Source organism: Paramormyrops kingsleyae, chromosome 11, assembly GCF_048594095.1.
Source record: "Paramormyrops kingsleyae isolate MSU_618 chromosome 11, PKINGS_0.4, whole genome shotgun sequence".
NCBI lineage: Eukaryota > Metazoa > Chordata > Actinopteri > Osteoglossiformes > Mormyridae > Paramormyrops > Paramormyrops kingsleyae.
The window spans coordinates 16372331-16400215 of NC_132807.1; the positions used below are offsets into that span (position 1 = coordinate 16372331).

Below are 27885 nucleotides of genomic sequence, written 5' to 3' on the forward strand. Positions count from 1 at the left end.
ATCTGGCTCTAATAAAGCACAAAGCGACAGAGTGTGGTGGGATATGAGAGAGTCCGGGCCCAGTGCAGTAATGAGGGTTATAGGCTAGCTAGTCCCCACAGGTGATCCATCGTCAGCAAGCTTCATCTCAGAGCAATGCATCCAGAGGTGTCTTTATGAAGCTTCCAAGTGAGTTTTTTTAAGTGTTTAAAAGTAAGTCTTTCCTGTCTCTTAAAAGTACAAGATGCCAAGTATTTTTGGGAAATTACTCCAACTGGTGCTACTCATGGCTTATTTAAATTGTTCCAAAAACACAGATATCCCAGTGTGTTTTCATTTTAAGCATTTTTTGGCAACGGCTGTTAAGAGGAAGAATTTAATCAACGCTTTAAAATGTTCTGCTTGGCAGTTACGCTTTCAGCACGATCAACAAGTTGCCCTTCCCTTCCTTCATGGTCCCTAAATGCTGGCTTGCATCTATTTGATTTATATTATGTGACTATCCTGCTGTTCCTCATCAGCTTTAAAATACTGCCATCTTGCATCACAGAAATATTTTTGGAAACTGAAAGGCCCAGACCTATTCAGAACTACACATATCTTAGGAATTAATTCACTTCATCCTCTGCTGTAATACCTTTGGTCAACTTACATGCTCTGCTGAGATTTCACAAAACGCCTGTGTGATTACATTCCAGTCCCCTTGCATATCTCTCTTGTGATGAGGGTGGATCCTGGAAGCATTCAACATGTCAGCAGTCCTTTTAATTGTAGGAGAATCAGAATGACAAAGAGGAAATGGTAGCTAAATGCACTTATTCTACCTGGCCAAGCAGGAATGGTATTAATGCTTGTTTTTGCACTGTAGGAAGCCTGTTCTCGCTATTCTCTATATTTTAACCCCATATTAAAAACTGAAGCCAGAGAGGATGAAATTTACCTTAAACCTACAGAAATACTTGTCTAAATGTATAATGTACATGCAGCAGTAAAATGTGAAGAGCTGGGCTTTGATCTGCACTCGTCAAAATACCAGTTCTTGCTCCCCAGTTCAATGAGGGATTTAAAGTTCATTACAAAACTTGATCTTGCTTCATAAGTGTTATGCTTAAAAGCAATCTTTTAATGATCAAAGAACTTGAGATTTGAATACACCAACACCTAAATTTCCCCATTTAAACCAAGGATGTTGGACTTTGCCTTCTCAGAGAACAGATAAAGCATTGTAACAAAAGACATTATCTTCCATTTCCATTTGTATCCTCTTCATGTAAGTAGTAATTACCTTTCTTGTTCAGTTTATCTTGAAGTACAGGCTCAGATATTGCTTGAGGTGAAGGAACACCCTGGCATCTTAAAAGGAATCCTATTTTTTCTGGTGAAAGAGAAGCTGCCACTGGTGCTGAGGAAATATTTATCTCCTGATTGCTCTGAATCCCTTGTAGCGGCATCATGGAACCAAAGGAATTTCTCACAAGTTGCGTCCATTTCCATTTCTCTGGTACTCCTAAATCGAATGATGACCTAAACCTTTTGTTTCTTGGAAAAAATGAACAGTCACTTTCAGCAGAATTGTGCTTTATGTCATGTTTGAGAGGCTCTGATAAAATAGTAGTAATTTCAGTTTCACAGAGTGGTGCGCCATCCTTGCTTTCAGTGTTACCTGAAGTAATATCTGTGTCATTTGATAATGATGCATACTGATGCCTATTTTCTGCCATGATGTTTAGTGAAGTGTGTTTTTCAGGTATTGAAGTCAGTGAGTTGTCTGAACTTCCTCCAGCTTCTGTTATGCCATAAGCATGTTTCACCCCCATTTGCGGATGTGTGCTTTTGTCAGATAGCTTTGTCTGTGACTCTTCAGGATTGATATGGGAGTCTGCAGTCACAGTAGCATGGTTGTCAGAGATGGTGTTATTTTCTTCTGAAATAGCTCCATGATAATATTCTCCACTTAAATCTGAAGGTCGGCATGAATCTGAGGAGTTAAGAGATTCCCCTAGGTTTTCATTTGGATATCTCTTAATACCAGCAGCCTCAACCGTGCCAAAACCTAGAGCCCAGGTTCTTTTCTGGTTGATGTCACTGTGTATAATGGTGAGCTCTTCTCTCTTGACTGGGATGCACTTGGTTTGCTCCTGCCTCCCGCCTTCCTTTATTTGTTCTCCATCACCTGCAACTGGAGTGCTGCAGTCAGACAACTTGCTAATAGAGTCACCTTCATGACATGGGAAGCTGCTGGAAACACAGTTCTCATTAAATATACTGTGCCCTGGATGACTTTTACCCATGCAGAGCTGCAGGTTTTGAGAGTCTGGAGCCTGCTGACCTGTACTGCCTCCACCGACACCCAATGCATCAGCAGTATGTGCAGACAGAGGCCCTTTGGCAGGGAACCGTGCCAAACGAGCGGGACATTCTGGCGGCTGGAGAGCTGCGCAGGCAAGGTCAGCGTCACAGCAGCCCCTTCCGGTCCCCTCGATGTCTGCATGTCCAGAAGTGTAAACAGTGGTGTCCTGTGCTTGGATAACTACACGGTAGTCTGCCTGTGGAAGCCTATCGCTCACTGTCTCCTTGAGCCTGGTGGGACCAGGATTCCTGCCTTCATCTGTGTGGATAAATCACACAGCACATACTCAAGAAGAGACCAAATTATATTCCGGAAGGGGGGAAGAGTATAGGTTTTGACAAATGTTTTCAAAGAGATGGCTCTACAAATACTTATGAACACAATGACCTGTTGCTCTCTGCAGTACAATTTGATTTCTATTTCTGGCTGATTATGTCATACTTAGGGACTATGTGTTTTTTGAGATTTACCAGTTATAGATCTAGTCATTAATCTTACCATTGTCATCTGATGGACCTTCTTTAGTGCTTGCTGGACAGTACTGTTGGACCAGCTCCTTGCCATTTTGCGAAAGCTCACATTCACTCTCTTTATTCTTTGTTTCACAGCTGCTGTCATCAGATGTGTCCTTTTGATCAGATATGTAGTCTTGGATACTGTCCTTTAAATAATTGCAAGGGATAGCAAAAATAATATTTTGGTGTCAATTTCATGATCAGTCTTGGATTATATATATGGCAGGTTCTCAAGATGACTCAAAAACATTCTAAGCTATGAAATTCTCCACACAAACAAATTGTGGTTATGTTACTATGATGATGTTCTTGCTGAAGTGCCCACCTGCACTGTCTGTGTGTGATCCACAAGCTGCAAGTCAGGAAACCCCTGCACTGTCTGTGTGTGATCCACAAGCTGCAAGTCAGGAAACCCCTGCACTGTCTGTGTGTGATCCACAAGCTGCAAGTCAGGACACCCCTGCACTGTCTGTGTGTGATCCACAAGCTGCAAGTCAGGAAACCCCTGCACTGTCTGTGTGTGATCCACAAGCTGCAAGTCAGGAAACCCCTGCACTGTCTGTGTGTGATCCACAAGCTGCAAGTCAGGACACCCCTGCACTGTCTGTGTGTGATCCACAAGCTGCAAGTCAGGAAACCCCTGCACTGTCTGTGTGTGATCCACAAGCTGCAAGTCAGGAAACCCCTGCACTGTCTGTGTGTGATCCACAAGCTGCAAGTCAGGACACCCCTGCACTGTCTGTGTGTGATCCACAAGCTGCAAGTCAGGACACCCCTGCACTGTCTGTGTGTGATCCACAAGCTGCAAGTCAGGAAACCCCTGCACTGTCTGTGTGTGATCCACAAGCTGCAAGTCAGGACACCCCTGCACTGTCTGTGTGTGATCCACAAGCTGCAAGTCAGGAAACCCCTGCACTGTCTGTGTGTGATCCACAAGCTGCAAGTCAGGAAACCCCTGCACTGTCTGTGTGTGATCCACAAGCTGCAAGTCAGGAAACCCCTGCACTGTCTGTGTGTGATCCACAAGCTGCAAGTCAGGAAACCCCTGCACTGTCTGTGTGTGATCCACAAGCTGCAAGTCAGGAAACCCCTACACTGTCTGTGTGTGATCCACAAGCTGCAAGTCAGGAAACCCCTGCACTGTCTGTGTGTGATCCACAAGCTGCAAGTCAGGAAACCCCTGCACTGTCTGTGTGTGATCCACAAGCGGCAAGTCAGGAAACCCCTGCACTGTCTGTGTGTCATCCACAAGCTGCAAGTCAGGAAACCCCTGCACTGTCTGTGTGTGATCCACAAGCTGCAAGTCAGGAAACCCCTGCACTGTCTGTGTGTGATCCACAAGCTGCAAGTCAGGAAACCCCTGCACTGTCTGTGTGTGATCCACAAGCTGCAAGTCAGGAAACCCCTGCACTGTCTGTGTGTGATCCACAAGCTGCAAGTCAGGAAACCCCTGCACTGTCTGTGTGTGATCCACAAGCTGCAAGTCAGGACACCCCTGCACTGTCAGCCTGTGCTCCATGAGCTATTTGCTACAATGCGATATCTGCTTCTCCATATAATCTGCTTCTCCATAAATATAATATGGCTCTCATTCACTTCTCCAAGTCTATGCTGTAGCTCATCACACAAACATATATGCAAGTGATGTATAGGTACCTAAGTTTCAGCATATATTAGCAATTTGTACAGGCATAGGTATTTAAATAAAAAGTATACTGAACAGTTCTGAAACATTTTGGAAATCTGTCTATTGGTTGAAACATTTTATTGAGAATATCAAATAAAATTAAGAATATTCTTCATACCTCTTCCTGCTTTGTTTTGGAGCTTTTATATTCTCCCCTCAGGCTTGCAAATCTATCATTCTTCTCTCTAGTCCTCGCTTGAAGCAGTTCATGTTCTCTCTTAAGAGTCTGTCGTAAAATTAATCACCCAAGAAAAATTTTATACAATAATGAATTTTTAATATGTTTGTTTAACCTGGACAGATGATTCCAAACATGAAGAGAGCACTACAGAATCAATCAGGTTGTGTCACCATCACAAACTCAATATATATTATTAATATATGGGGACTCTATGCTATAAACCAAGTGCAGAAGGACTGGACATGGGTTCCATAGAGGAAGAGGCAGTAAATGGGAAGAGAAAAACATTAGCAATTATTCAGTTGCAGTTCATAGTTCCCAACTTGCAGTATAATATGATATATAAGCCACATAGCCCTGTTTATGTGCAGTGGCCTCATTCATTATCCTGCTCCTTATAGATTCATGCCATAATCACTGTCAAGTACTCACAGAACCTGTCATCCAAAGTGCTGCACAGTACTGATTTGAAGGTTTTTTGGGAATACACATTTATAATCATGTCCTGCCCACCAACAGGGCACAGAAAGTTCTTAGTTATTGACAAAATGCACATTAATTTGTGACATACCTTATATTATATGTCACAACATGCAGGAATGACTTAAGGGCTGGCGTTTGGCGAAACAAAAGGGGTTTTATTTAACTTGAACAAACAGGGACTGGAGATTAAGGGCTAGAACAAGGACGGACATTTACTGACAGGAGGAGCAATATTAATGACCAGACAGGTGAGGATGAGACAAACAGGTGCTTAAACACAATAATCATCAGGTGTGGCCCATCAGGCCATGTGAGGGAAGAGACCGGAAGGTCAGGCAGTAGTAGTAGGCAGGATGTGACATTATATTACTGCATGCCCATCTTTAGTGCTACTCAAAGTAACAAAACTACATTTTAATACTAAATTGTTTTAGTATGAATAATACAAAATAAAATAAACACACTTCAGGGTAGCGACCAAGTGTAAATACCTTTATATTACTGAAAAGAATTAATTATTTTGTGGCAGTGTTTCAGATCAATTTTACACACAATGTTATGCTATGTTAATGTGAACACGTTAATTTTTTCTCCAAATAATGAAACATAATTCTAAAAAGATTTTGATTATCATATGAACAGTATTGACTGAAATGCCCAGCAACTCTAAATTAATCAAAATGGAAGAGAAAATCTTGAGAACAACCATGAAAAACACAAAAATCTCAGCACAATCTTTGTTTAAAAAGACCTGTTTACAAGAGTCGTTAGGAGCAGTTTTCTGCCAATAAAGGCCAGATTTCGTTTACAGTTGGGACAGACACAGACAAACGACCCTTGGAAGACCCTGACCTGATAGTCCTCCCTTTGCCTGATCAACTCTAGCTCCAATCTGCTGACGGCCTCAGTCTGCATCTGCAACAGCCGCTGGGCTTGTTGGAACAACTTCATCACCTCCTTGAGCACAGTTGACAACAAGGGGGATTCCTATTAATGACATACATCCCTGCCTGCTCACTCGCCCCACTACCGTCCAACTGCACCTTTCAGTCTTAATTACCATTTAGCCAATGTTGTCTTTTAGACACCGTAAGCATGGCATGACCCCAAAAACCCGCGATGGGTGAGCAGCCATCCTCACCTGTTTTTCAGCCCTTACAGCAGAAACTTCCTCAGAGAGTTTTTTATTCATCTCTGCTTGCTTGAAGTATGAAAAGAAACAAAAATGCAGAACTAGTTATAAAATGATTAATCTTATAAGCCTACTGAAAATTTTATAATTTTTTGCTTCAATGTATTCTGGTTCAATAAGCACACATGTTTCCATGTTAACAATTCAGAAGAATTACCAAATGTAGCTTGTGCAGCCATTGTTTCTGGTCTTTAACTGAACTTCTCTCTTCTCCAGATTTACACACCGACATGACTTTAAACTTAACAAATTCACAGTTTAGTTTTTCCATGTCCTGAATAAAAAAGAGGGAAAATATTTCCCAGCAAAATACAAACACATTAATTCAGTAAGTAAAAAGTTTTCTTCCAGCAACGAAAAATGATACTTTAAAATATCAAGGCATGAGCAAAAGTTCACTTTAAGATCTAAGTTCAGAAGATGGGATGTAACTATGACATTAATATTTGTTCCCGTGACACAACTTCTCTTGATAAGCCATAATCCTTCCAAAAGACATTTCTATGCAGAACAGAAAGGTGTAACAATTAAATATGGCTGGCTTTGATCTCCCTAAAGGGTAATTGATTGTGGGGCACACTTGCAGATATAGCCTCTTTTCCCCCAGTTTTCCCTCTGTGTTGCATAGCTGGCTGTTTCCTATCCCCTCCCTCTCCTGTAGGACACTGACATGCTCCATGCTGATAGCAGCTATGCTTCCCCTCCATAGCACAGTGGCACGATGCTAATAGAACCGTCTGGCATGTGATGCAGTCCTTTTAACTTTTCTCTGAGTTCATCCTTAATATGAAATTCCTCACATTTCAGTAGCAGGCTCAAAAACCATAAGAAAAAAAGAAATGAGAAAGAGCAGGTATCTTTAAATTGTTCTTCCTCATCTTTCTTGGTTTTCTTTATCTACAGAATACTGAGAGGTGACTTAGACGAACTGCGAAAAGGTGGCAGTTTATCAATCATTTTATCTGGCAACTTCATTAATATAACATAGTCTGATATTAATAAGCATTTTGCATTGTGACAGTTCATACAAAATCACATTTAGGTGAAACACATACAAATGAAACTTGACAAATTACTCTTAATATAAAGGTTTGTTGCGATCATCATCTGACTATGTAAAAGACAAATGACTAATGAGTAAATATAACCACATAATTTTACCTTAGATATACAATATTTGCTGACTACAAATGTGCAAATATTTCGAGATGTGAGAATGATAGAGTAAAATTGCCCTGGCCAACGCAGACCCTAATATCAACCTATACAAAGCATTTTTATGACAAAAAGGAACACAGAACTAGGGGAAGGCAAAGATGGGCTTTTTAGCACTAGGGTTTGGAACTGGTTTCAAGATATAACAAAACAAGATACCACCACCCTCCTTCCAATCACAATTACAAAATCTCCACAATTTACTTAAGTAATCATTAATGTGGCCGAATACAGATCAACATGTATTCCATTTTCAAACAAAACTTAATTCCTCCCTTAAAAATGTAAGTCAAAAAAATAATTCATAGAAAACATTCATTCATAGAAAATATTTTACCTGTTTTAAGCACTTAATAGTTGCTTCATGTTTGTAATTCAGAGCTGATAGGTTGTTATTAAGCTTCACAGTTTCTCCAACTGTAAACACACACATACATACTTAATATACAAATTGTTCTCAACTGTTTTATACAATAGTCATATATGTTCTAATACTTCCTTCACTTAATCATATTGTTAGTGGGAATTATTATGATTATTATTATATACAGTTTACCCCAAGTCCTTAAATTAAAGTTCTATGGTATGTCATTTGCCATGACCATCCACTTGGGCGTGTAAAAGATGAGACTGATTCTCCCTGTCAGACCTACACAGTAAACATTAATGTGCAATAGTATCCAGACCTGCTTTACAAGATGTAAAAAATGTTCCCTATCTGTACTGAGACAACTGTGACGATATCGCTGCTTTAAATAAATAATGATACTATGGTTTAGAAATAACAGATACACATGTTTATAAAATTCCACTTGACATAAATACAATATTAATGTAACCAAATATTGGACAGAAGCCAAGCAAGAACAACTGCCTGATAGTGGAATGCTCTGTCAATGTTCACATTTCACTGAAACATAAATTCTGTAACTTTTCATGCATCCCAGGCAATGTTCGCATTAAGGGTAAGGAGCAAAGCTTGTTATCGAGTATCCAAAGGTTGTATGTCCCCCTGGTCGCAGTAGATTGTTTACCGCTTTGTTCAAGTTTCCTGTGGGCCTCTTTCACTGTGGCACATTGATGAGTCACAACTTCCAAGCGCCTCTCCACCTCTTTTAGCTGCCTTAGCTGACTGTCTTTAGTTTGCATTTGCAAGTACAACTTCTGCTCCTGCCAAATACATTTAACATGCATTCAACTTTCTTGCTCCACAAGGGTGTGTCCTGAGTCTACTGCTGTGTTCCCACTACACTCACAACCGTGTAGCCAGATACAGCATTAACTATATTGTTAAGTTTGTGGATGACACTGTAGTGATGGGTCTCATCTCTAACAATGATGAGAAGGCCTATCTCATTGAGGTCAGTAATCTGGCATCCTGGTGCAAGAATAACAGCCTCTCACTCAATGTCAACAAAAATAAGGACTTAATTGTGGACTTTAGCAGAAAACAGCAAAGGAACTACACCCCTCTCAGCACCAGTGATACACTCTCTGAGGACCAGTCATGGACCCAGCATGTCCAAGCCTAGATCTCAAAAGCACAGCAGAGACTATACCACCTGGGGTAGCTGAGGAACTTCAATGTCTCCCTAGCAGTCCTAAAAACTTTCTACACTGGTGCTATGGAAAACATCCTGTCCATGAACATTGCATCCTGGTATAGTAACTGTACTGTTCAGGACTGCAAAACTCTGCAGAGAGTGATCTGCCTAGTGGCACACACCTCCAAATCTGCTCTCCCCTCTCTGTAAGACACCTACATCAGTTACTGCAAGACCAGAGTCACCAAAATTCTTAACAAATCCACCCATCCCAGTAACTGCCTGTTCAGCAACCTGGCAAACGTCTATGCTATCTGATGGCCAAAACAGAGAGGCTCAAGAAGAGCCTCTATCCTAAGGCCATTTGGCTTCTCAGCTTGGACATGCCTAAAGATACACTATATTGCCAAAAATATTGGGACACCTGCCTTTAAACATACATGAATTTTAATGACATTGCATTCTTAATACAGACACTCCTTTACTTACGAGCTTTCAACTTACGCACTTTCAGACATACGAACGAAGAGGACTGTAAGTCCAAATCATGTTCATTGGGCTCCCGTTTCCTGTCCGCAACATCAATTTTTTTTTTTCTGCGCACCAATTAGTACTAGTACGACTTCTGGCCACTACTCCCACTGCGCAGCAGCGTAGCATGCGTACTCCCAGCATCCTAGTTCTTAGTACTTGCGTATACCCTTAAAATTATGTTGAATAACGACTTACTAACATTTCAAATTACGAACGACCGTAAGTAGAGGAGCGTCTGTACATAAGCTTTAATATGGAGTTGGCCCAACCTTTGCAGCTAGAACAGCTTCAACTCTTCTGAGAAGGTTGTCCACAAAGTTTAGGAGTGTGTTTATAGGAATTTTTTACCATTCTTTCAGGAAAGCATTTGTGAGGTCTGGCACTGATTTTGGACAAAAAGGCTTGGCTCGCGGTCTCCGCTCTAATTCATCCAAAAGGTGTTCTATCGGGTTAAGGTCAGGGCTCTGTGCAGGCCAGTCAAGTACCTCCACACCAGACTCGTTCATCCATGTCCTTATGGACCTTGCTTTGTACATTGGTGCGCAGTCAGTTGGGACCATGAAATTGTCCAAAATGGCTTTGAATGCTGCAGCATTAAGAGTTCCTTTCACTGGAACTAAGGGGCCAAGCCCAATCCCTGAAAAACAACCCCACACCATAATCCCCCCTCCACCAAACATCACACTTGGCACAATGCAGTCAGGCAAGTACCGTTCTCCTGGCAACCGCCAAACACAGACTTGTCCATCAGATTGCCAGACAGAGGAGTGGAATTTGTCACTTCAGAGAATACGTCTCCACTGCTTTATAGTCCAGTGGTGGCATGCTTTACACCATTGCATCTAACGCTTTGCATTGCACTTGGTGAAATAAGGCTTGGATGCAGTTGCTCAGCCATGGAAACCCATTCCATGAAGTTCTCTATGCACTTATCTTGAGCTAATCTGAAGGCCACATGAAGTTTGGAGGTCTGTAGCTATTGAATTTTTATACAGGTGGCGACTTCTACACACTGTGTGCCTCAGCATGTGTTGTCCCCGCTTTGTGATTTTACATGGCCTACCACTTCGTGGCTGAGTTGTTGTTGTTCCCAATTGCTTCTACTTTTTTATAATACCACTAACAGTTGACCGTGGAATACTCAGTAGTGAGGAAATTTCACGAATGGACTTACACTGGTGCCATCCTATCACGGTACCACACTTGAATTCACTGAGCTCCTGAGAGTGACCCATTCCATTGCAAATGTTTGTAGAAGCAGTCTGCATGCCTAGGTGCTTGATTTTATACAACTTTGGCAATGGAAGTGATTGGAACACCCATATTAAATGATTTGGTGAGGTGTCCCAATACTTTTGGCAATATAATGTAGTTGTGGTGCTTTTCCAGAGATGGTTTTCCATTGTAGATTATGTTGGCCGTACCCAACCCATAGCCATCCTGACATGGCCCTGCTTACTAGCAGAGCCAAAAGCATGACTAAACCATGCTCGTTGCATTACCACCATCTGACTGGTCGAAACAAACAGTTTCGACACAGATCACTGTGTCGATATGCATGGATTATCTGAAGGAAAAAAGCGCATATTCTATGTTATCCATTATTAGTAGTACCACATTTTGCAAAATAAAAATTTGCAAACCCCTACTTAAAAATGTACTACAGAAGATAATGGATTCATAATAAAGATTATTCATAATGAATATAAGCTAATGCTAATTCTGCTAGCATTTGATGCTAACATAACACGACAATTCTAGACATGCTAGAGGAAAATAGCAATCATGATGTGAACAGTAAACAAGCTTCTCTTCAGTTTTACATCACTGTCACTATCCAAATCTGGCAACGCTTTTACCAAACTTAAACCTTCTGCAGGGGAAAATCGACACAAACTGGAACCTCGCTGTAACTAGTGTAGTTTGGGTATAGCTTGGTTCCTGTATGCCAGTTGAAAAGTGCCATTGCACAGCTGACTGTTAATCAGTTACTACATTCCATGTCCACTGCAATCTGCACACCCATGTTTAAGACTATGCCACTTGTGCTTTACTGTCTCCTTTGCACTATTGAATGTATATTTTCAATACAGTCTTTATGTACGTCTGTATTTATATTATGTGCATGTTCACCCCCCTTCACTTCATATGTTCCTTTATTGCATTATATTTTAAATTAATTTAAATTTCTTTTGAACAGTATAAAGAGGAACCAGATTTTCAATTCACTGCAGTTTGTACTTATATAACTGTATGTAATGAATAAAATATCTTGAATCTTGAAATAACATTTAATTTTACAATGAAATACAAACTGGAGACGATTCTCCACAGATATAGAGGGGACAACACAGCTCACTGCTATTCTATCTTATACAATCTTTGTCTAACATTTAAACCAGCAACTTCTTTTATCAAGATGCTTAAGAAGTTTTTTATTATTAATATCTATCATTATTGTTTGATTGTCTGTATCAGGCAGTTTTTTCCTTCACCACAGAGGTTCAGCAGAGCGGGCCTTAGTTATAAAATATTTTGATAGTGATTTCTTCTATGCTGCATCCGAGGTTCACAGAATGTCACACACTCCCTATCCGTTACTCCTGATGAGCCGTTCCCTCTTGTGTTCCTCCCACTCCCACACAATTCATATCACTGAAATCCTTACCAGTTCACTTAATGTCTTCTGCAAACTGCACTTGGACAACTGTAAAACAGTAGCAAAAGATTTTATCTTTTTCAATTTTATATTTTTCTGTGTATCTGGAAATTCTATAACCTTAAAATATTTATTGTGCATTATCTGATCAAATGTGAACTTTTTTACCCTTAATTAATGTCTATATAACAGCCACAATAATATGAATACAACAGCAAATCATTTATTTGTACTATATACTACTGATTATACAAAAATTTAATTATGGTATTCTAAAAATCAAAGAGCCAAATAATTAATTTATTGTGCAGCACTATGTATGGCTCATATGTGCAATGGAGCATAAGAGACAGAGTACAGCAGCCATCCTGTGCCATGCTACAGCCAAGAGAGCAGCCTCCACTATAAAGGTTGCCAATGAGAGCACTTTTCCCAGTCATCAGAGTTAATGAAGAAGGGCAATTGCACTCAGCCCAGCTGTTTAGGGAGCTTGTTATTTTTTTCAAAGGTTTTACCTTCAACAATTTAAGCTCTTCCTTAAGAGTTCTGATCTCCTTGTCCTTCAGTTCAACAGTTACCTGGTATTTTCCCTTCGAAATAAAGTGATATTAAGTCAAAGTTCAACAACAAAATGTAATATAAAATGTAATATAAAGCAATCTTCAATACCTTTCTCAATTCTTGTGTTTGAGCCACTATACAAGCACATTATTCAATCTGACAGTTAGCTAACATTATTGAACCTCTACAAAGTAATATTTGACTTCTTTACTGAGTATGCTCATTAGCAGAGAACACTAAATATTTCAGCCATACCTTCTCTTCTTCCAGCCCCTTGATTCTTGCCTGAAACTGCTTGTTAGGATTTTTGTAAGGATTATAAGTAAAATCTTTATAATTTATTTTGTCAGTAAAACATTATTGCATCTATGAAAGAGAATCAAAAACTTAAACAAATTACTTTCTCTTCAACAGTCAGCTCCTCTAAAATTCTCAGGATGTACTTAATGTAACCTAAAGAAAATATTTTCACTAGTTTATTATGCCTCATAGGAAGATGACTCTAAGGTGTTTGTCAACCACACATGCAAACCATCCCACTCATTTATGTACCTTTCTTTGATACACAAACACATACTTAAATACACATATTTCAGTATATTATATTAATATTCCTCCACTGATCTGTGAGTGGCTGACGCCTTTTGACCAGTAGGGGTTCTAAGTGCAGTAAGATATATCTTGTGCCTCAAATGAACAAAACAGACAGAGCTGGCAAGGTACATCTAGACTTGCCTAACAGTGGCAGATATGATAATTAGGGAGCATGTTCCAACAAGTAGTATCACTTTTGCATACCAACTACCTTTAGTTATTGATTTACCACTGTATTTTCTTTAATCGGTAGTTGATGGTCAAATATAATATAAGACAAATACAACACCTTCTTCTTAAGAGCAGTTACAGATTCAGTATTTTGGTTTAGTAACATGTCAGTTTGATGTTGGAAGGATTCCTGAAAAAAAGAACACACACTAAATGTTAGAGGTGTAAAAAAGCCACAGATTATGGGACCAATACAAAAGCAAATGAAAGTCTCTTAAAACACAATTAAGTCAATAATTCAGAAAAAAGTACATAGACCAGGCCATCTTCCCATACTAAATGGTGAGGTAAGGTGTAAAGATATTGGTAAGAAATGCAAGCAGAAGGTCTCAAATGACTAATAATGCCATATGCAAAATAATTAAAAGTACAGGGTGAATTCTTCTTTAAGGTGCTATCAAGGACCTATTCTACATCATATCAGATACAGCAGTTCAATGAAAGAGATATAACTGACAGTACAATACACAAATACATTTTGAAAACTAAAAAGAGAACTATGTGTCTTTACAATAACATGCATATACCTTTTGCCATTCCAGTTCTTGCTTCTCCAACAAAAGTTGACTGATTCGCTCTTCAAAATCCATTTCAGCTTGCTAAAAAATATTTCAAAAAACAAAATATGCTAAATATACACATTTTAACATTTTTCTTCATTATTCTTAAGATATTTCACTTATGCTCAAATCATTTGTGAACATGTTAGTTTATGCATTTTTAACATTATTTTAAGGTTTAAACAAAAGTGCTACAGTTTGTGTGGTACTCTGGATGCTTTCAGCAACATCTTTCAGATTATCCACATACGACATGAAGCCAAAATGTAATGTTTGCCCATGACTTTGTTCATTCAAGGAAATAGTGGACATTAGACCTGTAATATTAGCACATAGCCATCCTTATCCGCCTTCAACTCTCAAAGGTAGGTAAAAGTCAATTGCTTTCTACTATCTAGTGACTTTTTATATGTATGTGGGAGTGGGCTTGTGTGGTTTATTTATAAGTTCCCATTAAAGTGTGCTCCCAGCATGGAAAATGCTAAAGAAGTGCACACTAGATAAAGCAGTTAACAGTTTGGAGTGAAATAATGAATAGATGTTTTTTTTGTCCTGTAAAGACACCATTAAACTTGGTTATCCTTGTAAATATTAGTGACAAACCCTGATCTAGTGGAATATAATCCATGGTGAAATACAATTCCAAATATTATGTGAAAATACATAAATAAGCCAAAAACCAACAATTGGAGATGCACCAATTGTATCTGCCAACTATCGGTATTGGCTGATACAGCAGCAATCCGCCAAAGGCTCCAACGATATTTACCGTCGATAATTCCCTTTAAAATGGTGATCCATAATGCTTTGCATACCTGCGTACTAAACAGTTAGAAAAATGTCTGCTGTGTATAACTATTTTAATGTTAGTGAAAACAACATTAGAAATGCATTTTGCAATCATCACAAAAATTTCACAAGGAGGGTCAAATAATAAACATTTCAACACAAATTCAATTGCTCAACTTAAAGAGAGACAATAAAGAGTATGAATAGTTCTTGAAAAAAAATCTGTTCCTATAAAGGCTGCAGTACTGCCTAATAAAGGTAGTCCATCAGTAACGCAAGCGTTTGATAGCAAAAGAAAATTCAGTGCAGACAATTACTCAGAAAGTTACTAAGTTTATTACACTTGATGATCAGCTCTTCTCTGTTAGAAATGTTATACAAGATGTATATAGTTATAAAATACAGTGCACTGGGACTGTTGCTGTATGTCAGTTGGTTTTTTCTTACCCAAAAAATAAATACTTTTCATATTTTGTAATTTATTTATTTTTTAATTTATTTGAGTCAAATGTGTCTTTACACTTATTTAAGCAGAACCTATGTACATCAATGGTACATAACAGTATAAAAAGTACATAGAGTGCCGACAGCTCATGAGCTATCCAAATACAAAAAATATTGCATTTCAAATCATTTTAGTACAAGTGAAGTATTTGTTTATTCCTTGTTCCCATTGTTCCACACACATTGTGTTAATAAATAGCGAATCACCTTCTTTTGTACAGAAGTATGTTATATCCGAAGTAGAGGAATATTTTAATAACACCCTCTGTAGCTAAGAAATACTTCAGTTTAGCTTAGACATACACTTCTTGTTTAAGTCTATATCAACAATACAATGAACTGTCAAGTGCTTTTCTAATGCATGCCTCGGGATCATAGTTATTTAATCGTTCATGGTTTTTTGTGATGACCATAACAATAAAAGAGAAATGATTCAATCATTTATTTATTTGTTATAACCTTTAAAACATGTTCAGAGCCTTTTAAAGTGTTTGCTCCAGGGTACCATTTTACAAGCAAAAATAGGTACTCCTTTGTTTGTGACCACATACTGATGTGATGTCTGACTACAGCTGATTGCTAAAAAAGTAGGTTTAGCTTCATCCGAAAACTCATAATACACCTCCCACAATATGACATCCCTCAGCTCCTCATGACTTGCCCAAATTGAGCCCATAACTCTCGAGTTCCTACTACTGAATGACAATATGGAAAACTACACTGTGAAACCTGGTAAAATGATGTCCTTTCTAAAGACACACATTAGCAAATGGTTCCCTGTCTCTTTATTTTTTAAGTATTTTCAGATTATGTTGTTTGCCATTAAAAGGTGGGATTCATTCTTTGTCCACTTAAAACACTTCTTAAAAATTGAAAAACACTTACCTGCTATTATTAAACTTTTAAAATGTGAAAATGCAAGACATTATTTAATATAGAAAACCATTTTTGACCATATTTACACATTTTCTTCTAAAATATTAATGCTTTCTCTTCAGATTCTCTTCAAATTATGTCATTAAACAGCACCTAAATAACAGTACTAAATATATAATTAAACAGAGTTTGTGGTGCTGAAATCCATACCCTATGAAAACGTAGCTCTTCCATTGCTTCAAGAAGACTGGCTTTAAATTGTATAACTTGAACAGCCAAATCACTCTGATCCAATTCATGTGGGGCATAAGATAACAACAGCTGATATTCAAAACCCTCCTCTCCAATCTAAGAATAAGCAAAATGTTAACTTGGATAAATAATACTGCTATAATGTTAATTTTAAAAATGAACATATTCTTGCCTTGTCTTCAGGAACATGCTTGGCAGTTTCTGCATGAAAGTCCATCTCATGTTTGATTATACAACTCTCTTGAGACATCCTCAGACAATGCTGGAGAAACCTTTGAGGATTAAACCCAAGCACAGGTCAGTATTATTATATGAAATACTAAGTTGACACTTAGATTGTGGTTTTTCATTATTACTGACCAGCAAAGTGTTAGTTAACTGAAAGTAAAATATGAAATGCCTCATCTTGAGTTTTTTGAGGATCATGTTCACCTAGAAATCCTCACAATTCTTACATAAAGATTATGCACAACATATGAAATTGAGCTAATGCTGACTAAAGTTTAATTAAATAACAACTTATAGGAAGTCTTTTCATGTGTGTTCTTCTCACTATTTACTACTTTGAAAGCTGTATCTTTGGTTTATCAAGGTGGAAAGGAGGCCGGCCTAAGAATCTAATGGGGGTCAGAGTAATAACAGTGAATGAACAAATTGCACTGTCATTTCTCTTAAATTATATAAGTTATTTAATTTGACCTATGGATAGTCCCCTGTCTCCTCATCATCTCTGACTTTTAAGTGGGAGGTCTTCACTCAAGATGATCCTTTAATAGAAGAGAACCTTTCTCCATTTAACCCATGCCGTTATCAATCATGTGCAGGAATAAATGATCCTGTTAGAATTTGCTACTACCACAAATGACATTGTGACCCGAGGCCAATGTCTTTATTTGCTTCTCCACTGATTCACTTCAGCAGATATTAAACAATTTTATAAGCCATGAACAGCAAAATTAAAAGGACATCATCCATAAAGCTGAATAATTCCTATCAGCAACATGATGTCTGTATTATCTTTTCTGAGTTATATGACTATATCGCACTGCATTATAATAGGGTAAAAGACAGGCATATCCAAGGTCCTATGCGTAATAACAAAAAGTATTCAAGCACATTTTAAATTCCATCTGTCATGAAAGCTAATTGTAATAAAAAACGATAAACAAACTATATATATATATATATATATATATATATATATATATATAGTTCATAAGTAACGTTTTTGAAAACATTCTACTAGGCAGTAAGAATAATATGGATAACACGGCTAATTGTTATGTAGAATTTATTTAGACCTCTAAAATATTAAATGTTATTATTTCAAAGAAATAACCATAAAATTATCAATACCAGCTGATACTGTAAAACACTGTGTTTCTTGTAGATATTATCATTTGATAAAAAAGTAGTATGAGGCACAGATACAAGATTTTAAACAGACGATAAACCAACATGTACATCAATGTCATATTTCTAATGCTAAAGAAATAAAAGTTGAAATAAGAAAACTGGCAGCGTTTTCAGCAATGGCGTTTTCTAATGCAATCTCAAACACTTAACCAGCTATACAGTAGTCATTAGATTAAACAGTTGAATTAGCCTAGATACAGAAAGAAGCACCATTAACTAGCCTAGCGGGTGGTCAAGCAATGCCGCACAGCTTATGTGGCGCGTCTCTGGACCACCAATAACGAACCAGACACTCTACTTAAAAACGATATATAATAACCACAAATATGTGTGCTAATGCTCGTAAAATGAAGCGCACATTTTGGCCAGCTTCAACTCTCTAATATGCTAATACCGCATTCATTAGCTTATCAAGTAACCGTGGCCATAAACTGTTTCATACACAGCCACAAATGAACAATTTAATGACTTTATCATTATATGTACTTGTATTTCGTTTCATGAGTAGCATGATTTAACGGTTTTATCAATAGATAGCCATTATAACTCACCAACGGTGGTTAACTGAAACAAATATACCACAGATAGGGTATATTTAGGCCTAAGAGTTGTCCAACCTACACATTTTCACACATTTTGAGTTACATTAACAAGCTTTATTACCACTGCCTTCGCTTCACAATTATGTTACAAGTAATCCAGCAACGTTGTCTTAAAATACTTCCGAAATGCAATGTATAATTTCAATAAGTTTCACTAGGTTTATTTACCTTGTCAAAGAAACGTTACCTTCAAATGTCAAGCAACACAGCGATTTTAGCGCGAGAACACTTTTGGCGGGTTTAATCATAGAGTAATACGTCAAAAGGTTATTTACAGTTCTTTTGCAGGGTAACAAGTTACAAGCGTTGGTAAAATACGAGACCGATAATATTATATTAAAGAAACCACCTACAACTTTGTAACATTAAACCTACTGTTATAATTGTTATATAGCCTAAATTCACCGTCGATTATTTTCCGTGTACGCCGCCGTGCGGCTGGTATTTCAGGGTTTCTGCCTGGTAGATGGTGACTTGAAGTTTAACGAATCTTCGTTTTTAAATGATGTACGGTCTCAAAAGCACTGTTTCTGCATGTGATAACAACCATTACTCCCTAAAGTGATTAAAGCTTTCCTTTCCCCCCATAAATAACAAACACATTTATAATTTTCTGATGTAAACGCACATCCTACAACAAAATAGTTAAAGGAGGAGGCGAAAAAAAAGCTAAATGTTGCCATCTTGTGTTAGAAAAAGGTAGGCTATTGAGAAGCACTTTGGTGAAAATATATTTTATCTTAGATCGCTTTAGCTGACGAGCAGGGCGGGACTGGTTGTCAGGCCTACCGGGCATTTTCCCAGTGGGCTGCCGACATTTATTGCTCGGCAAAAGTCGTCAAGGGACCCCAAAAGTCCAGTCCCGATTTTTAATCCTAGTCAAGTCCTGCCGAGGTTTTAAACAAAACAGACTTACAGCAGTTTTAATAAATATGAAAACCTGCATTAAACGCAGAAAACAAGCATTTTTGGATATCTGTATTATATTACTTAGAATTGTTGCAGTTGGTTTCAGGTTTCTGACAAGACATATACAAAAACGCACTGCTATGTATACAATATATTTAATTAATTTAATTTGAGAATATACGTTTTAATAGCCTACGTAATATCCACACATTATCAAGTTAATTATGGCACCCGCTTGTCCTGCGTGCGAGGTCGCGGGAGTCCGGAGCCTATCCCGGAAGCAATGGGCGGAACGGAAAGCAGGGAATAACCCAGGCAACTCCAGTGGCCTGCACTACGAAGCGGGGTTACTGGCTTATCGGGGTAACTTGTTGGATTTAAGGTACCACAGTTTAAATGGACTTCATATTCGCTCACTTACATTTTACCCAGACTACCTTAAATCCGACAAGTTACCCCGATAAGCCAGTAACCCCGCTTCGTAGTACAGGCCACAGTCCATCTTAGCATGTTTTGGACTGCGACAGGAAACCGGAGAACCCGGAGGAAACCCCACGACGAAACGAGGAGAACGTGCAATCTCCACACATGTAGAGGCAGGGCGGAGGCTTGAACCGTGTTCTCCAGGGGTGTCAGGCAACAGTCCCATTGTACTGCGTAATGTCCAGCCATCCTCTTTTACATAAATGATTAAAATGAGCAATATTGTATTTTTTCTCCAGGTAAACGGAAATTATGGAGACTTGTTCTCATAAAAAGTACTGTGTTTTTAAGTGCGAAACGGACGTGCAAGAACAATTACACCCAGTTTCAGACTGACATCTCTAGCCGACTCACGTTCAATGCGTAGGCTACATAGCCTATAGGTTTGCATATTTCACTGACAGGTTATTTTTTTTATTCAATTAAATGTCGCACACTTTCACGCGTATTACCTTTATTAATTTCTCTCCAGTTATTTCAGTTTTGCAGGAATAACAAAGATGCCCTAAATCAATGTTTTGTTGGAAGATCAATTGTATGTCGCAATCCGTTTATCCAGGTGGAACCTCAATTAGTCAGGTCTGAACAAATACTTGCTCCGAGGTGGTGAGGTCACCGGAGTTGGAGGTAAACAATCTGTTTATTTGCGATCATTATAGGCTACTTGGTATTTTCGCGTCTTTCATCTTTAAATGTATCTTTTCTTGTGTAAATATAGCTTTTTTAAATGGACTTAACTTACTTGTTTCGATACCGCCTACTTTGCCTTTTACCTACGTTTTCCGAAGAGGGCGGTAGCTGCGTAACTACCGAAGTGCTTTAGATACTTTGTACGCTGATAAGATACTGATGTCTAAATACCTGAAAAACAACAAATGATTACTCTTCGGTTACATACAGTTTAAGATTTTTAATCCTTCGCAGGTGGATAGAAATGCTATTATATTTATTTCTATTGTGTCAAATTCTTCCATCTGGACAAACGGCATGTTCAAGACATTTCTCTCAAATCAGAAACTCAGTGGAAAGGTCAGATAATGGTGAGTTATTTCAATGAACACTGTAATAACTGATTTAGTTTCTGTAGCTGGTACTTTCTAAATTTCAAATGTAAAGTTATGTTGCAAACGATGGATTTTGAAACCCTCGTTCTTATTGTGATTTTTAAAATTCGCTAGCGCATGTTAGTTTGCGGGTTAAATAAGCGGAAATAACACGTTGTATGACACTTAGGGTAGTCATTCTTGAGGTTTAAATCACAGTATTTGCAATGAATGCCTTTTGATTTGTGTGTGAGAGAATGATTGGGCCATATTACGCTGGTTACATATATTTAAGGAATTTCAGTAAAAAATCTGATTTGAATCTGAATAAACTAATCATTTAGCTATTGGCTTGTAGTGTTCTTGGAGGAGGCTGGGGCACACAACGTGCTAAGGCGGCATCTGCTGTTCAATCGATTCGACCTGGAGGCCTTCACGCCGGGGAACCTGGAGAGGGAATGCTTCGAGGAGATCTGCAACTATGAGGAGGCCCGGGAAGTCTTTGAGAATTACCCAGACACAGTAGGGGCCGCTCCGATCAAAGATCGCTCAGGGTATTTGGATGTCGCGAAGAGTAAAATCCTTTAATGTTTTAATCTTTTCCAGGATGTCTTCTGGAAAGGATACATCGAAGGTAATACTTGTGGAATACAATGCAAACAGGTGTAAATGCTACCTCTTTATTTGGCTTTTCTAGAATTGCATTCTTTGGGACACTGACAGAGCGGTAATTGTCTTTGGCTGGATGGGGTGGTTGGATGGAGGACACAGCTTTAGGGAAGAAGCTGTGTTTCATTCTTTGTGCTTGCTTTGATTACTGTGAATCGGTTGCTAGAAGGCAGACCAACACAGACTGTGTACAGGGTGGGTTTTTGTCCATGATGATACTGTCCAGTTCTGGCAGTTCTGATCCGATGACCTGCTATGCTGCTTTCAGAACTTGTTGTAGGTCCCTCAGATCCCTGGTTGTGTAGCTAGAGTACCAGACAGTAATGAAGTATGCTTCCCATAGTGGACTAGTAAGGGTGTGCAAAAATATTGTTTTTTCATCGTTTTTAGAAATGTATCAGATTCTATATTGTTCTGTAAAATTAATGGATGGATCTTTTAGGCTAATAGGCATTTTTTTCTGGTTTTCTAAGTTAATTTCAGCAATGGTTAAACATAGGGTTGCACCGGACCATATTGCAACGTCGGTTTTGGTGCCACTTAGATGCCGAGCTGTTGATTGAAATTTTTTCCCTGTGGTGTTCAGACAACAGAAGTATCACTGCACATGATGTGCCATCGCTTGTTAACATTACACTTGCCCTGATGTCAGCAGAATTCTAACATTAGCTAATAGCTACCATAAACACGGTTAAATGCCTAAAGGTAAACGATCTGAATTGTGGCTGCATTTCGCTCAAAAAGGCCTTCTCCTCATGCAAAAAAATTACTGATTTATGTTTTGGCACGCATCTTTAAGTTGAGGTCCTTCTGAAATGTAGCATGTTAACATTTTAGACCTGCCCATTTTTATTTTCAGCTGTTCTTTTTAATCTTTTTGTGCTTTGAAAGAGACTGGTTGGTTTTGTTTTTAAGGAACTATACCCATATAAAAAGATTTTGGTATAGAAGCCTTTGGAATTTCTTTAGTGGCTTTCACAATTTGTTTCCAGTGACTCTGCATTTGTAAATTTGTGATCTATTTAGAGCTTTTTTAACATCTCTCCAAATATGGAAAGCTGCTATATAGTGTTTCATGTCTCATTACTATTTAACTGATATCGAATCTTTAGCTTGTGAATCAGAATCGAATCGGGCATCTGTGCAAGTACACAGCCCTATCAGCAGATGAGAGGGCAGATGAGAATTTTTCCAATTTTTGAGGAAAAACAGGCTTTGTTGAGTTTTTTTTTTTTTTTTAGCAAGGGTTGAGGTGTTAGATCTTTCCATGCTTTTGACCCTTTCTCCATGGAAGGTGGCGGGCCTGCTAAATTTTCCTAAAGTATACAGTTATGCTGCGTTCGATTTGAACTCGTAACTCAGAAATTCCGAGAATTTCAACTGGAACTCCGCCTGAAGTCAGAATTCCGACTCATGAAGTCCAAGGAATAGACATATCCCCAAGCTCAGAATCCAAGATGGCTGCACCCTTTATCAACGGAAGTGAAAGTTGTAGTTTTATACTGTTTATTAGCACTTGCATCTTATCTGTGGTTCCTTAAATCAGGCGTACACACAATACTGTCTGGGCGTGTTGCTACAGAGTTTTATGCGCAAAACACCATGTAATGTGTTATCATCAATTGATATTGCTAACAATGGCTAACACTAACACAAGTGGGCTAGAACTGGATTTGATGCTTAGTGTGATTGTCAGATTTAAAGTAGTCCAAGCTAAATGTAAGTGAACGAAGATAAACCCCATTTAAGGGGTCATGTGTGACGTCATTCCCAGTTCCGAGGTCCAACATCCGAGGTAAATGGAACGCAGCATTATCTCCTTGGTTTTGGTGGTGTTCACAGCCAGGATGTTCACTAGGAACTACTTTGCTAAATGTTGTACCTCCTCCCTGTCAGCTGTCTCTCTGTTGCTGGACATCGGCCCAATTATGGCGGTGTAGCCCATAAATTTGACTATGGTGCTGGTTGGGATTATCAGAGTGCAGTTACTAATGAAGAGAATGAAAAGGATTGGGCTTAGTACACAGCCCTGTGGTGTTCCTGTGTTCAGGATTAGTGTGGAAGAAGTGAGTTTTCCTATCAGAATCACAATTCACTTTATTGGCCAGGTACAACTGTATGTACTAGGAGTTTATTTTGGCAGTATTGATGCATACGTTCACAGACAACATAGGGCATAAGTCCATTCTGAGATCTGTCTGATTGGAAGTCCTTAGTCCAGGTGCATAATGAGTTTCCCAGCCCCAGTCTGCTGAGCTTGCTGCCCAGTTTGTGTGGAATTATGGTAATTAATGCCAAAGTGAAGTCAACAAATAACCTCAAACCCCTATGTCAGGATGTTTTCAGACGCGTGAGAGCGGAACCGACGCAAGCGGAAAATGCAGAAAGGGGGCGGTGACAGCTGTGCACACAGCTTTATTATTTAACAAGTGCATCATTACAAAACACATACTCTTACAGATCAACAATCTCCATGAAATGCATACCATCCACATCATCTCGATAACGATACTCTGATTTTCAACAGAGCCAACAATGTTTACTGACATAAAGCAAATTAGTGTTTTAAGCAACAACCGGGTTAAGCTCTCCCAAAGTCATTTTTTCTGGCTTGCGTTCTGTGTTGACCTGAGCAGTTGGATGGTCAGTGCTGGTTGATATGCTAGTCCCCGGGTCCCTCTGTCGTGGGTTTTTTTTTTTAAATCAATTTTTGGATATTCATTTTGTTTGGTAAAAGCTAGAAAAACTAAGTTAGCTACCTTTATACTGAGTCCACCACACACAACGCAACCAAACAACCTTATGATACATTAATAGCTCGCGCTCACCCAGACAACCACTCAAGTGGATTTGTGAGGATTAAAAATGTAGGCTTTGGTTTTAGCAAATTCAACACTTTTTGTGTTGAAGAAAACGCAGAAAGAAAAGCGCCATCACACAGTACAATGGAGTTCATGATTAATGTCCTTATTTTGTGGTTTATTTGAAGTAGTTTTGGCCCTCTTAGATATATTGAGTATGCAGTGCAGCGGTTTTCATTTAATCCTGTTGCATGTTTAAGAAGATATTTTACCAAATATCTCGGAGTTTTTATGTTCTGTGTCCAGTTGTTCCTACTCTTGTCAGCTAAAATTTCCAGCAAGCACTGCACTTCTGATGTAGACCAAAGTAATCCCTTAGCGGCAGCGTTTGTTAAATATTTGTTGCTACCCAATCTGTACAGTCTACCCAATCCATTCTTTCCAGGTACGGCATTGTTACTACTGACAAAAATGCAGACACTAGACCCATATTATTGAAATCACGGTCCTCGAGGTCCGAGCACTGCTGGTTTTCCAGCCTTCCTTTACCTGTCAGTCAGGTGTGAAGCCTCTGACCAATCAGAATCAGTAATTATTAAACTAACTACCTGGGAGAACTGAAAACAAGGCCTGGATTTGGAATCGAGGGCCAGATTTGAAGAGCCCTGCACTAGACCATTGTTGTACTTACGTTTTTTTTTTTTATCATTTTTAGTGATAGCATATAGTTGTCTATGGAGATAAAAACTTAAGTTATATGAATTAACAATTAATATAGGCTAGTCATTTTTCAGCAACGGTTGTTGTTTTTTTAGCGGTTGGTAAATTAAATCCTCAACAGTTTGCCCATCTCCAGTGCTTCATTCAGCAACATAAGAACTGCACTGCACACAACCTAACTCTGTATGTGACTCAGTCAAACTTAGTGGGTTTGTTGTGGGAAGCATGTCTCTCCCAGTCTGTGATCCCCTTTCACATACAAAACCCGTTAATGTATCAGGTAAAAACTACAGAGTACAGAGAAATTTTCATTCCCACTCAGTCTTCCATAATGGTAAAATATCGGGTATTATTTACTCCCAACTAATATCAATATAGTGAATAAAGGGGAGAAGTCCCCTCCGCCCTTCTCGGACATGGTAATCTGTTATGGTTTTGCATTCACACTGGAGCCATGATAGAAAGTTACTGCTGATGTCACATGGTCGCCAAGGGACAAGTTAACGGGTGGACTTTACGTTTAGCTTAGATGATTGGTTGGATAGATGTATTTTTGTCGGCAAAGATATAGTTAATGTTTGTTATGACGCTTCTGAAACAAGTGGTTTAGTAGATTCTGGCTACACATAAATTGTATAAAAATACTGAAGTACTTCATCTGATCCAGGACACAAGGAGTCTCATCCATCAAGGATAGATGTGACTGCTCTTTTGGTTGGCATCGTAGTGACTGGGGTTTCCATTTTCCTCATTGGTCTGCTGATCTGGTACCTCTGCCAGCTGCAGTACAAAAACGCCTTCCCTCGGTAAGTATTGTACTATGTGCTTTCGGGATTGAAGTGTTAATGTTGGAACTGCTCATTTGTATGATGCCATTGTAAGCTTATTAACACTCAGAATGAAGAGAATGTGATGATGAAGCTCTGATGGCCATTACGTGGGGGACACAGTTCCCCCAGGGTCTCTCTGCAGCGGAACAATGGTTCCCTAATGGTTACGAGGCTGGAAGAGATCTCCCTGCAGCCTGTAGGTCCACATTCAGAGGAAATGCACCCCCCCGGGCTCCCCTCCTACGAGCAAGCCCTGGCAACGTGCGGGCCTCACGATGCCGCTCCGCCACCATACCCAGGGTAGGAACAGAGCAAACTGTATATAACGGCATGCTTCCCGTAAAAAACGACACCTGTGTCTTCTTGCGGCATCAGAAGTGAATTTTATATAGGGGAGATGCCAAGATCATTACTGTAGTAGCGGGCCAGCTGTATATTATTTTGACTTTTGATGATATATATGTAATACATGGAAAACATGAAAGGATGAGTCAGGATTATGCTAGCAGACCTGGCTACCATGGTCGCTTTGAGTGAATTCACTGACGGTTCTCATGGTTTGGTTCTAGGTCCCGACCAGGGAGTCTTTCAGAATGAAGCCTATGATGTGATTCGGAGCGACATTTTGGAGGATTTCAGTTTTGTCTCTTTTTATATTAATGAGTGTAAATATGTGCAGTTTTTAAAAAATGCTTCAATATATACATTTGCTAAAACTTTGATACATCAATGAATATTCCATGAGGTGAATGGGAAGCATGTTTAAGATGCTGATCAGGCTCTTTCTATAAAATGTTTCTGGCAGTTCCTTTTTATTTCTTTTTTTTTTCTTTTCTTTTTCTTTCACGGCTCTTATAAAACACTACTACTCACCTTAGGGTCTCTGATTCAAACTAAGTATGAAGAACCCCCCCCCCCCCACACCCAACATTTCTAACATGGCAGTAGATGTTCTGTGTACCATTTTAAATACAAGGATTGTACAAGGCTTTACTGCTTGATGAAGGGTATTTTAAATGAATTTATTAATGTTATAGTGCCGTGTGAAATGCTCAGGGTTTTGCAGGTGTTAGGTTTCCTTACTGTAGAATCGGAAATGTACAGTGCATAGGATTCAAAGCTCAGCATCATTTTTGTTAATTCTGCTTATGCTTTGAGGAAGAGAGGTTGGCTGATTGTAACAAATGGTTTATCTATTCTATAGTCCATTGTAGTGGAACATAACTTGATGTGTAAATTATTAAATCATATTTGCCCTCCTAATGAGGATGACAATTTCTGGTTTATCTAAAAGTTGGTTTTGTTCTAAAGAATTAGTAGTAGACCTTTATAGAGAATTTTTAATAAACAGAATGTTATTAAATCAGTATGAATTTTTTTTGTCTTGATATGATGAAAATAATTCAGTTGATTTTATTCTAGCTTATGTTTTTGAATAATCCATATTAATTCACAATAATATGGAGACTAACAAATGATGTACTAAAGGTTTATTTGAGGATTATTTAATTCTACTATATTTGAATCTCATTGAGCACAAACAGAAAGCTACAGAATTTGACCAGAATGTGTTGTCTTCATCATGTTACCCTGTACTGCATAAGTGCTTGGAAGATGGGCAGATGGGTGGATGAATGGTAACTGTCACCACATCTTTGAAAATAACTACTTCACAGGTATGAGGACATGAAGACTATCCCTCACAG

The 27885-nt window shown here is 38.7% G+C and overlaps 2 protein-coding genes across 23 annotated transcripts; one reads left to right on the forward strand and one right to left on the reverse strand.

Moving 5' to 3' along the window:
* Positions 1-1081: 1081 nt before the first annotated feature.
* ccdc73 (coiled-coil domain containing 73) lies at positions 1082-20696 on the reverse strand. 21 transcript variants are annotated; one of them, XM_023816185.2, is made up of 17 exons: positions 18893-19101; positions 16879-16978; positions 16665-16802; positions 14253-14324; positions 13784-13855; positions 13156-13191; positions 12855-12929; positions 12349-12387; positions 8637-8772; positions 7940-8019; positions 6545-6661; positions 6337-6396; positions 6048-6152; positions 4650-4757; positions 2828-2990; positions 2309-2587; positions 1082-2158 (listed from the first exon to the last, which is right to left on the reverse strand). In XM_023816185.2, the coding sequence occupies exons 1-17, from the start codon at positions 18970-18972 to the stop codon at positions 1218-1220; spliced, it is 2601 nt and encodes an 866-aa protein (XP_023671953.1). In that variant the 5' UTR covers positions 18973-19101; the 3' UTR covers positions 1082-1217. The 21 variants fall into 21 exon arrangements, with proteins under 21 accessions (XP_023671953.1, XP_023671982.1, XP_023671916.1 ...); XM_023816214.2 differs by lacking the exon at positions 18893-19101 and adding an exon at positions 20569-20682 and having other exon boundaries at positions 1082-2587; positions 16665-16739; XM_023816148.2 differs by lacking the exon at positions 18893-19101 and adding an exon at positions 20569-20682 and having other exon boundaries at positions 1082-2587.
* Positions 20676-27545, forward strand: prrg4 (proline rich Gla (G-carboxyglutamic acid) 4 (transmembrane)). 2 transcript variants are annotated; one of them, XM_023816319.2, is made up of 7 exons: positions 20676-20743; positions 21041-21156; positions 21518-21681; positions 21766-21793; positions 26017-26155; positions 26300-26479; positions 26749-27545. In XM_023816319.2, exons 2-7 carry the CDS (start codon positions 21051-21053, stop codon positions 26774-26776), a joined length of 645 nt encoding a protein of 214 aa, XP_023672087.1. In that variant the 5' UTR covers positions 20676-20743; positions 21041-21050; the 3' UTR covers positions 26777-27545. The 2 variants fall into 2 exon arrangements, with proteins under 2 accessions (XP_023672087.1, XP_023672069.1); XM_023816301.2 differs by lacking the exon at positions 21766-21793 and having other exon boundaries at positions 21518-21713.
* The last annotated feature ends 340 nt before the right edge of the window (positions 27546-27885 follow it).